Source organism: Pseudophryne corroboree, chromosome 1 (assembly GCF_028390025.1).
Source record: "Pseudophryne corroboree isolate aPseCor3 chromosome 1, aPseCor3.hap2, whole genome shotgun sequence".
NCBI lineage: Eukaryota > Metazoa > Chordata > Amphibia > Anura > Myobatrachidae > Pseudophryne > Pseudophryne corroboree.
In genome coordinates this window covers 521,643,881-521,656,737 of record NC_086444.1, presented here as the reverse complement: position 1 = coordinate 521,656,737, position 12,857 = coordinate 521,643,881, and the positions used below count along the sequence as shown (strand labels likewise).

Below are 12,857 nucleotides of genomic sequence, written 5' to 3'. Positions count from 1 at the left end.
CCATATCTAAAGTACTTTTTAGTGCCCATGTCTCCTGCGGAGCCCGTCTATCCCCATGGTCCTTACGGAGTCCCCAGCATCCTCTACGGACTAGGAGAAAAAGATTTACAGGTAGGTTTAAAATCTTATTATTTCCTCACCAAATATTTCATGGCTTTGGGATTATTATCACTATTGTTCTGATGCATTCTACTTTCATAGCCTCCACACTTTATTTCCAAACCTTCATCTGGCCATCACAACATTCGCAAGTACATAAAACTTTAATTTGTACTTAAAAAAAAAAAGTCAGATGGCAAGAGTCCACTGGTTTGGAAATACTGTCACTCGCAAACTCCACGGACAATGTAATGGGTAGCATTACTGCCTCACAGCACTGAGGTCGTAGGTTCAATTTCCACATGGCCATCACTGTGGGGAGTTTGTATGTTCCCCCCACGTATGAGTGGGTTTCTTGCAGGTACTCCGCTTTTCTTCTACAATCCAGAAATATATACTAATAGGTTAATTGGCTCCCAGCTAAAATTAACCTTTTTGTGTGTGGTGTATATACATGTGGTAGGGAATATAGATTGCAAGCTCCACTGGGGGCAGGAACTGATGCAAATGGCAAATATTCTCTGTAAAGTACTGGAGAATGTGCACACTTTGTAAATAACTTGTAATAATAATGTTAATTAAGGTTTCTTTTTTGTGGGATCTGTACAGTTAAGCCACGCATGTACAGGATCTTTCTCGGAATTTGCACTGTTACTTGGTGTCCAAAATGGTCTATTAATCCAGTAGGTGATTGTAGAATGCAGATAAATTTGTTTTACGTGTTTGACTATACTGTATATTACAATACTCTTAACCGTACAATTAGTAACGTTACTGATCACTCACTGCAGTTTTCATTTTTAGGAAGATAAATATTTAGTTGCGTCTCAAACTTTTTTCTTTGCCTGTTATGTAAATCTCTCATTAACACAGTAAAAGATGATACATGGTGCAAATTAGTTATGGAAATTAGTTAATGCGATTGTACACATTAATGTATATTTATGCATTAAAATGTATGCAGTTTTGTATTTGTTACAATATTAATTTGTATTACATATAGGTGTTGTTTTGCTTTAGAATTTGATGCACATATGGTAACATATTTTTTCTGTTGGGTGCGAAACAACTTAATGAGAATAGCGTTCTTGAACAAACTTATTGTATTTAATAAACAAAAGAGGATTGAACACAGAAGGAAGTAGAGGATGGCAAATATAAATTAAACTGTAAATTTGTACTAATTAAAAGAAAAACAACACTAAACGCGGATATATACCACTGTCTGTGGCCCTGCCCAAAAGTTAGGCCCTTCTGGCTCAAAGTTTATAGGTATGCATTAGATAACTTCAATTATATACCATTGAATAGCCCTGAATGGGCTATTTTCGGTATTCTACCTCAGGGTCAGCTGGTGTCCCGGGGTTGTCGCAAAATATTATTCATTTTAAGTTCAGCAGCTAAACAAAACATTTTGCAAGTATGGAACCATCCAGAAACACCTCCATTTTCCTTATTTAAAGAAAAAGTGTTTTATCTGTTTCGAATGGTTTGGTTAGAGGCATCAGTAGATAAAGAATCCAGAGTAGCTAAATTTTTGAGCTTTGGGAAAGTTATATTTCAATCCTTCCTGGCCAAACTAAACTTTTACTTGTCAAATGTTTTTCGACAACTTCATGGTATTTAACGAGATTGGTAGATAACGATCCGCCAATTTGAAGCAGGGATGTATTCGCTTTTAAATATTTTTTATATTATGTTTTTTTTGTTTTTGGGTTTTTTTTGGGGGGGTCCCACATTTGCTTGACATATTTTTAACTTGTTTATGTGTAAACCGGTAAGCTCAATGGGAATGTTCCACTCGATATATGACAATCCAATGTTGTTATTGTACATGGTGACATGTATTTATATGCACTTTTCTATTATGCATACAATGGAAATATTTGTTCTGTGTGATGTAAGCTACTAAGTCACTAATAAAAAGAATTAAAAAATAAATAAATAAATAAATAAAACCCGCCTAAAGTCAATCCTATTAGTATAGCTATATACCACACTAACAGTACCTCTTGACTCGCTGAATTTTGTATGTAGCCCCATGGTGCTTCGTACAAAAATCTGCATCTCCACAGTGAGATTGGGCTACAATGCCAACTCTTATAGGATTGACCTTGAATACTGAATTTTTATTTTTTACCAATAACATTTTAACCATTAAGAAATGTGAAATTTGCATTCAGGAGTTACTACCTGTATGCTTGTGTAAATATATTCAGCAACATTTCAGTTTCCATTGTGAACACAATCTTCAGAAACTGTGCTATGCTTGTAAAGAAAAGATGTCCCACTGCTCAAACATGAATTATAAAGGGCTCTTCCATATGTTTACCTTCATCTGGGAGAACCCAATTTGCAGAGTAAGCCACAGCAGTGCATTGTATGATCCCCTCCTGTCATATCTTAAGTTGCTTCAACCCACTAACTTGGTTCCAGTTGTAAAACTGACTACACTGGGCTTTGAAGTGCAGTTACATTAAATGATAACAGCTGCATGTACCATGACTACAGAAGTACCCAGAAATTTGAAATCATTGAAGGATAATATTGGTTGCAGAACCTATGGGACTTCAGTTATATTCGGGATTGTCATCTGTCTTCAACTTTTTTAGGCTAATCACTTTAAATAAAATGAAAAAGCAAAATTAAAGTTGAATGAGAAAGAACACACAAGCAGTGTACAGATGAAAACTTGTGTTTTTGAGAGAATTTAATTGAATCATTGCAAAATATCCATACATTTGTGGCTGCAACCCTTATTCTGAATACTGTACTCTCCACTCCTCTTGTGTAATTACGGTCCCTGAAAAGAATGACTGTTGTAGGGTAACCGGCTACAGTGCATTCTCGAGAAATACATTTATCATATATTACCTACCTTTAATGGTGCTCTAGATATACTGTATTAGCTTAACCTACAGTATGACAAGATAAATGAGGCAATGGATGTCACTTAGATCTCCTGAGAGTTGTTATTTCCAGTTATGTGTATGAATACCTACAAATTAAATCCCATTTTCATTTATGTAAAGTGAATAAGTTACCAATATGTGTTTTTGTTGGCAATGACATATGGAAATGGATTAACCCATTATTTTGGCATACAAAGTATGTATTTTGTAGAATAGGAGATAGATTGCTTCTCCGTACAAACTTCAATGATGAGGGAAAACACTTTAAAAGTTAGGCTGTCATGAATCGTGGTTTTAGCCGCCCAAACAGGGTTAAACATTTATTAAATTCGGTATCAAGACCTCCTCTCAGACTTGCTCAATGATTATCTGCTTCACCTGGTCAGCCGGACCAATGAACTGACACCAATTCCTATATCTACCAGCATATGTCCATTGCTTGAACAACTGTCTTCCTCCCAAGGATCATTCTAGGCTCTAGATCTCACCTCTGTGTGCCCTGTGATCTTGATTTCCAGTGAATACTCTGCTCTTTGGTGAACTACTGCTATTTACCATTATCACTGTGCTTCCAAATTTCACACAGACTTACCGGACTACTGCCATTATCTAAATATCACCTGCCACTGTTACTTACATCTATCAGAGTTCAGTGTACTGTATTCTTCCGCTGTATATCATCCACCAGCTCTGCGACTTCTACACTGCACACAGACATGCTCTCAGCCAATTCATCGCCAGCCTAGTCAGTGTACCTGTGGTTCATTCTTGCGGATTCTGCTTAGTAGTCTTGCCTTTGCTGACTCTATATTGGTTTCCCTGTGCTGTGTGCTATTGTCCTGTGCTGGCCGAATAAGTTGCAGGTTCCAGGACTGGAGTTTGGGGTTAGGTTGCGGTCTGTACACTCTGGTGCCCAGTGCTGTCTGTACACTCTGGTGCCCCTGCTTCTCTGTTCTGAGTTCCTCATTGGGTTCTAGGGCCAGGTTTTACTGCAGAGCAATACCAGGGATATAGTTTCCTCAAGTTATTCCCTGATTACGTTAAACTCTGATTCCTGATTTGAGTCCTGGTTCTGTTTTGCCAGTACTATGCTGCTTGGAGTTCCATGGGGTCACTTAACTTCTGGACTGTGTCACTAGCTTAGCCGACCTTAGTTGGTCACTAGACTAGGGGTCGCCTGGTGACCTGGTTCCTCAGGTTACATTTCAGTATCCTTACAGATCACCAGTTTGTGGTTCCTATGTGTCGCTAGGGTGCCTATGCTCCTATTAACCTATAAGTCACAGTAATAACAAGCCTTCCCATTTTCAGTTTGTCTCATATCATGCCCAGGGCCCCGAGCGGGATCTAAAGAATCCAAGAACCATGACAGAGGCTCCTATTTATTACATTTTGTGGCCAAGCCCCAAGGAGTAACATTACTTATTACTGGAATGTATTTTTGGGGCTATTTATGACTGGAGATACACCAGGACACTGTCTGCTCTCAGAGAGGGCTAAAAAGTAAAGTAATAATTTATGTTATCAGCAATTCAGTAAGGATATCTCATAGAGATAACTATTCCACAGTGTGTAATGCATGAAAATTTGCTGAGCCTTAGCTGGTGTTATGACAAAAAATGGTCTTCGAGCACTGTCAATAAAAGTTAAGCCTGGTTGGAACTGCCTTTCTTAGATCATAGATAATTATATTCTGTTTGTTTGTTTTTCTAATGCCATGTGGGTAATCACAAATATGTAATAATTAGTATGGGATCAATTATTCACAACCTAGTTTTGCTGTCTCCTTGGCTAAGGTGAGGAAAACACATGGAGAGTTTCCAAGTCAGTGGAAGGAAAATTGTTTTTTTTCCTAGAGTTAAACTAATTATATAATTGAGCCCTACCTACCCTTGGGGCTATCTGAGCAATGTTCCTTGTGTGTACCAGGCATTTGCCACAGTTCCATATACACCACTCCATGGAGCAGATCATGGTAGGTTGCCGGCAGAGGGTCCTGAGAGATTTCCATTCCTTTTGACATTCTCTGTGATATGCCATACCAGTAGGATCTACTTCTTGCGCAGTCTAATAAACCAAGGGGTATCAACATGAGAAAATGTAGTGTATAAAGATTGCTAATGAGAGACTGTGTTGCTGTAAACTGAGTACCCGTACCCGTTCCCAACTCAGGGATTACAATTGCTGCTAAACCAATTTATAGATGAAAAAAATATGGGATGAGTTAATCCCTGGAAGAACAAATCCAAGACTAGAAATACTAGGTTCTGTTACTTGGCATGTGTTCATTGAAATAATGGTGACATTGGAGCAGTACAAACCCCTATTCCGCAGGAGGGTATTAGTGTCGGGGTAACACAAGAGAACAATAGTCAGTGGTAGCCAATGACTTGTTACTGCTCTCTCACTTAGGGGCAGATGTACTAATCCTTGGAAAGTTATAAAGTGGAGAAAGATGGAGTACCAGCCACTCAACTTCTAACTGCCATGCTGATTATTTGGTACTTGATCTCTGTCCACTTTATCACTTTCCAAGACTTAGTACATCTGCCCCTGTATGTGTTACCCGGGTTGGGTTCGGGTGGCCGGCGGTCACCATACCGTTGCGGGGATTCTGAGCTTTAGATTGCCGGGGGTGGGACAAGTGAAACGAAGCCTCTTGCGCTCACCACAGGTTCTGTTCCCACTCTATGGGTGTCGTGAACACCCACGAGTGGGAAAAATCCCTGTTAGTTGGCATGCCGATTGTCAGGCTGTGAATCAATCGGGATCCCGGCTTTGATATTGTTACATCCCTGCTATCCTATGGCCTCTTTGGTTTGCATGGTAACTTTTATAAATGAGTGTTGGTGTATGATCTGTATTGGTATACTTTATATACAATTTCCTGATTAAATGACAGTTTCACAATGCAGTGCTTGTGGAGGCAGCAAGAGAGTTGTCTATAGTCATGTTTGTCACTTTTATTTTAACTCCTGGGATATAGAGGCATATTATTTATCATTTGCTGTCTGCCCCCAATATAATAAGGATTACTTATAGTGTCAAAAAATAATCCTTATTCACCAGCATGTATCCTTTCTGAGATGCAGGGACAGGTGAGCCCATCCCGGGGATCAGTTAGAAGTAATGTGATCACATTGCGATCACATTACTTCTTGCTTTGCCGCCTTACTGCTGCTACTGCATATGCGCCAATGCCAATTGGGGCATGTGCAAGCTGGAGCAATGGGGAAGGGAACTTTTGGATTCCTCTCCCGAAAAATCTTAAGTAAATGTCGTTAGTGGCTGGGGCCAAGCTGCAGAATTCTTCTTATCCCGGAGTTTGGTAAATCTGGCAGCACATCAGCCCCCATAGAAAGTTATGGGGGCTGCAACATCTGTCGGAAATGGAGGGATGAGGGCTAACGGGGTTTAACACCGCACAGGACTGTAGTTTGAGGTTATGCTTTTTGGTATCTCGGAAAGGACCAACAATGTGTAGAATCATAAGTGATCTCCAATATTATTAGTTGGTGGTGCTCCCAGAGTCAGTGAGATTTGTAGTCATAGAAAAAAGGAGGAGAAAGACTCTGTGTTGGGGCACACTTTGTACAATGAAATATATTAATATATTAATTAATATATAAATTTTATTCATAATGATACATAAGATGCATTTTACGCAAACTATTATAACATTGAGTTTCACCTAGGGAAAAGTAAGGTTTACTAATGTCCGTATCTGGGTTTCAATAATCTGTTAATTGGCACCAAACTTTTTCCTCTATTGTGTCACATAAATTGAAGTGCACCTCAGGTGAAAATATTAAAAACAAAGACAATTGTGATGTCTATGATCGAAGAGCGCAGTTTATTAGGAATAAAGACAAAAATTAATAATAAAATGTGCTCTTCGGTAGCAGCTCTCTTCTTGTATATTATTTCTGATACTGCTTGTACTTAAATGTAGATAAGACTTGGCATTCTCCCCATGTACAGAGAAATGGAAAGATTTGGCTGGATTTTGTTGGCGAGAGATAAAGTAAAGCCATCTAGAGTGAGAGTTTGTCAATTGTATGGCTGCTACCCTCTGTGCTGAGTTTATGAAGTTTGTAACATAGTGGTATAAGTCATAGGTTTCTCCTCCACTTCTGCTTTTTGTTGTAAATCAGGATATATTTACTGCACCTGATATTCCAAGGTGGTCCCCCAACCAAGTACTTATCAGGCCTTTCACTGCTTAGCTTCCAAGATCGGAAATGGAAGGATCTCAGAGATCTCTGCTGCTGTCCATCCTTTTTACATCTTCAGGATACTTAGTATTTGCAGGTAATATGCTGTAAATAATGTATCCTTTGATAAATAGGCCCTCTAATTATTTGTGTCCATTCTAACATGCAAAGACATAGATGATGCCCAGCCTAATGTGTAGCCTTGTCTGCTGTACTCCCTAACAGGCGGAGAGACAGCTGGAGCCTAGTAGAGATGGGACACTGTGGAACACTTTTCTGATGCATATAGTTTACATCACTAACCTTAGAATTAAGTTGGTTGGTCAGATCTTTCTTACAGCGATGCTGCTTAAGGCTTCAGACAGATGCTGGCTCCTCCATAGAGCAGAAAATATATATCTGCAGGGGATTTGTTGGGGTATCTTTGTGAATTCCAGCCTAAATGGCAGCATGCATCACGAGTGCTATGCTACTCGCTTTAACTAAATAACAGTGTACCCCATTGTGTTGCAATACCGTATATGCTGTTATTTAGTTAAAGAAAGTATCATAGCACTCGTGATATATGCATAAATTCTGCCCCCAGCATTGACAATTCCCCCAATTGTGGATGCTGGAGGCAGACTATTAACTTCCATCCAAGCCCTCTGGATACTAGCCATGACCACATTAGCAATAGAGGTAGCAACAGACACAGTAGTTGTCCTGTGTACTCTCACCTCTTAATGCTCTGTAATTCTGTCTACATGCCCACAGTACACTTATCCTACGTGTGAATACCTAGTTGCTGCACAACACCACTTGGTTGCAATTGGAGATGCAGCTGAGATGCATAAGGCATTGAATCGCCTGTAGCTGCAGAAAGTTGTATATGCAGTCTCACTTGTGTGCAATTTGTTTTGGGGTTTTTTCCGTTTAGCACATTTTTTGATTGCTTTAGGAATTGCTAAATTCATATAGTCAACAAAATAAATGTTGTGACTTAAATCCTTGATGTTTTTGCTATTGGTCCCACAAACTGGAGAAAAAAAAAATCTCAAGACGTGATTAGTTGTTAGTCAATTTCACTTCGGCTTACTTGATTGTAAGAGGCAGGGAAAAAAAGAATTCCCCTGTGCACTTGAAAAAGAATTCTAGCCTTTTATTTGTTATTATTTAAAGCCGTGACTTTTTCCCCATTATAAGGTGATAATCAAACATATGTTTTGGAACAAAACTTTGCAAACCTCGGCATTACGAAGTCTGAATGAATTGAGGAGAAAGAGCTTGATCTGAAATTAAATGTGTATCTCTTTTTATTTTAAGCAAGCACATGTGTTTAGTTGTGTTTGATAAAATAATTGATTATGTCAGACAATTACACCAATTTGTCTAGGATGTAAATTATAGAAGTCAGCAAGATTCCTGCTGCGAGTTTAAGTGTATTAAATAATCTTCAGAATACTTAACAAAGGCATACACAAAAACTACAAGAACGTGTGTTTGTTCTAAACACAGTTGCTGCTCTAAGATTTGTTTGTCATGTTAAAAAATGCTAATTATTTCTATTTGAGCAGCTGGGTTTTTGCAGTTCTGTTTTTCCTTCTTTTAGGGGTTAATTAGCCTTCTTTTAAACTCTGGCCTATTTAGCTGTAGATCTTGCATGATTCAACCAGGCCTGGTGTACAAAAGCGGAACCATTAACAGGCGGGTGTGTCCAACTGCTTAATTAGCCAGAATAAAAAGGTCTTTTGTCATACAAGCATCTGTTGTTCGTGACACACCTGACAGTCACATTAGGCAAGGATGACTAGATTGAAATTTTGCTCATATTTCCTACAATAAACTTGCCACTGATTTACATATGAGCCTCATCAGAAACAGTCTGTAAATGTAACTATCTTATCAGACTGGATTAGTGTATGTACTAAACAAATATGGAATGGAAACACTCGCAGCAGTTGTAGCAATGCCAGCAGCTTGAACACTACATGACCATTTTCATGTGGAAACAAAAACTTTTCATTTTCTTTCTAAATGTAGTTTTGGTGGTTCATGATTGCCATTCTCTAAATCTGGGAATTTGACCAGAAAGCATTCTGAATACGTTGAAACATACCCATTAGATCTGAATGATTTGCTTTAGAAAGCTGGCCAAAGAGTTGTACTTCCTGAATTTGTGTTAGCATTTTAATTGATCCTTGGTGATGCCTCGCTCTATAATTGATTACTTATAAAGTGTGTCCAGGAGAATATTTAACTACACTAGATGACAGTTTTCCTGAAAAGACTAATCAAGAGCTATGAGGGATGTGCAATAAGTTTGCAAATGCACAAAAGTAATATATTTACAATCAAAGTGAACATTACATTTTTTCAGCGTATTCGCCAGAGGAGTCTAAGCAAACCTGCATGTGCTTAAACCACTTGGTGACGCACCTGGACCAGTCCAAAGCAGTTATATCTTCTACATGCTGGATGAAGGTCTCCACTGCAGCTTCCGATGACTCAAAACTAATTAATTTGTGGGAACACAAAGAAGTCACAGGGGGCCAGGTGTGGACTGTGCGGCTGATGATCAAGCTCCTGGATGAGTTTGGGGGCCAGAAAATGCACTACTTTCCTGGACATGTTGGCAGGTGCATTGTAGTGATGGCGAAAGGCACCATGAACATGAGTTCTTGGACAGTGCCTGGAAATGGCTTCCAGCACTTGCGGCAGGCATTGGTTGGCTTACCAGTCCCCAGTGACAGTGCACTGCTGAACGAGTGGTACGGTAGCTGCATGACCAGTTTTGGCCACAAAAACAGCAACCATCTGCTTGGCCATGCTGCGCTCACATCAGAACTTAGGTGGAGAATTAAGCAGATTGATCCCAATGAGATCTCCCTTCTCTAACTGGGCCATGGTCACCCTGGCTTCCACCTCAACTATGGCCCACATGGCAACAACATTATCCTTGGTGATGGTGGATGCAGGTCAGCCGCAGAGCTACTCATTTTTCAGGGACCGTCTCCCACCACAAAATTCTGCAGACCACTCAAACTCAGTGGTTCGGGATGGTACTTCCTCCCCAAAAGCAGCTTGCAGTCGGTCAAAACCGTCCTGCTCTTGCAGGTCACTCTTGTAGTCGTAGAAGATCATGGTTCTCCAGTGTCCTCTGTTGAGCTTCATAACAAGATTGTGAAGGAAGTGAACATGCTGGCTTCTTCGCTGTGCAGCACTGCTTATATACAGTTATGTGTCTTAAAATTTTACAAGAACTTACAGTTCACAACTAGACAGTCAGATTGTGTTTGCTCTACCTATGCAGTGCACATCCAGAAACCAAATTCCACAACCCTTGTAAATCTATAAAAAAATTTCATTGTTTAAAGCCTGTGTCCTCTAAAAACAGAAATGTACTGTAGATACTTGAGACATACCTTCTTTCTGCATGCCGGCTGAGTAGGGCACCTGTAGGCGGAACTGCCCAGCCTGGCTTTTGGCGAAACCGGCCTGTCAGATGGCTAGTCCAGTTCTGCTTATAGGTCTTGTGCACCTATAATATACTGTATTTAGCTGTTTTGGGTGTCTTCCTTTTCTTTATTTTTACATCTTTATTTACTTCCAACATATAATTGTTAATGTATAAAGTTAATACATCAACAATTCTGGAGGGAGTTTAAGATTTGTTAGCAAATGCCTGTCCCTAATATAAGTGAATGTGTGTTGAGATATGTTTTGGGATATATGCAGCACTCCTACACTTACAGCTCATTGTATATAAAAGAAAATATTTTAAGCTGAAGTTTCCTTATATTTGTAGAGACAACCATGCAGACGTCCGAGACAGTGTCGGACACGGGTTCGACAGTGACATTACAGACATCTGTGGCGGGTCAAGCAGCAGTACCAACCCAAGTCGTGCAACAGGTACCAGTGCAGCAGCAGGTAAGTTTCAATTGCTACTGTAAAGTGTATGTCCATTTCCAATGGTATTAGTAATTATCCTAGAGCATTTCAAAACTTTCTTGAATCATGGCACCCCAGAGTCTCTGTATATTATTCCCGGCACCCCTAAATCTAAATATTCATATTCCGATAATAAGCAAATAGTATTAAATCAGGAAAATGTTGTTTACCTGTCATCCTTAGGGTCAGTTATTTGTTGGTGGACACTGTTGAACTTCTGTATGTCCATGTACCAGCACTAATTTTGTTTATCACATTGACAAGAAGGGCAGAAAATAAAATGTTAAAAACTGGAAGATGAGGTGCAAGTAGACAGTAGGTGGTGGGGACAGAAGGCAGAAAAATGAGGAGATACAATGGGAAACCTACACATAAATGGAGGGGCAGAGAAATAGGCAAATATACAGATTGGAATAATACACAAATGCTGACAGACACTGAGAGATGGTTGAGACAAAGGCTGGGACAAATATGGGGTGGAGAAGGTATGGAGTCAGTGGAAGCGACCCTACTTACATTGAGGTCTGCTGACACTGTGTGTAGGAAGCCATGTGGTGGTGGAGGAGGAGGAGTAGTTGAATGGAACGAAAGCGCAGGAGGGTTTGGGGATGCCAGATGCACACTAAGCAGTGCAGCCTGTGTAAATGTCTGTGTTCTGCCTTTTTAAGGCAACAGACAGTGTAAGGTCCCATCTACATATACCAACTTATGGCAACCCTGCAAGTACCGTGGGGTGTGATGGCATACAGTTTGGGAACCACTATCCTCGAGGGAATCCTTCAGTCCTACAATAGGAAAGAAAGGTAGGAGGCACATGAGTTGTGTTATAAACTATATACAACTTGTATAGTTATTTCTACAGATTTGTACAGTACAGCGTGAAAGACTGAGTATAATGTGATATCTTCCTTGACTGCCTATGGATGCTAATTGGACATATCAGTAATTTCCTGACCATTATCGATGAAGCTGCCCATATGCTACCAGCTGGCCATGTCAATAGATGTCATTTTTCCTATGGCTAATTCTGTTGTGTGACAGTTTTACCTTAGGGACTGGCTCACACTTGCCAGTTTGACACTGAAACCACATGAGAAATGTCTATTAAAGTTCATGAGTTTCTTAGTTTAAAACGGAGTGGCTCTACCTGAAGGTAAATGTGCAGGTCACGTCAGTATATATTGTTTGCAGCTATGATCATAGTAACATAATAACATAGTATCTGAGGTTGAAAAAAGACAATTGTCCATCAAGTTCAACCTATTTGTGGTCTCCTATGCAGGATTGTTTGTCTAAAATTGTTACTGATGCTTATTTCAGCCATTGCATTTTATCCCTTTTTATAGTAACTATAGTGCGTGACTATGCACCATAACCCTGGATATCCTTATCCATTAGGAATTTATCTAACCCATTCTTAAAGGTGTTGACAGAGTCCGCCATTACAACTCCCTCAGGCAGGGAATTCCAAACACGTATTGTCCTTACCGTGAAAAAGCTTTTACGACGTATTGTGCGGAATCTAATCTCTTCTAATCTGAGCGGGTGTCCATGAGTCCTTTGTGTTGATCTGTCCAAAAACAGGTCCCGCGCTAGCTCTGTGTATTGTCCCCTTATATATTTGTAGATGTTGATCATATCCCCTCTTAGTCTCCTCTTTTCCAATGTAAACATGCCTAGTCTTTCAAGCCTTTCATTG

The 12,857-nt window shown here is 39.7% G+C and overlaps 1 protein-coding gene across 8 annotated transcripts in view; it reads left to right on the top strand.

Annotated features, from left to right (window-relative positions):
* RFX3 (regulatory factor X3) overlaps positions 1-12,857 on the top strand; it is a 522,624-nt gene that overhangs the window by 330,492 nt on the left and 179,275 nt on the right. For all 8 annotated transcript variants that reach the window (XM_063913967.1, XM_063913966.1, XM_063913963.1 and 5 more), the window contains one exon: positions 11,013-11,137. In XM_063913967.1, coding sequence (XP_063770037.1) covers positions 11,021-11,137 — 117 coding nt within the window. In that variant the 5' untranslated portion in view covers positions 11,013-11,020. The remainder of the gene's footprint in view (positions 1-11,012; positions 11,138-12,857) is intronic.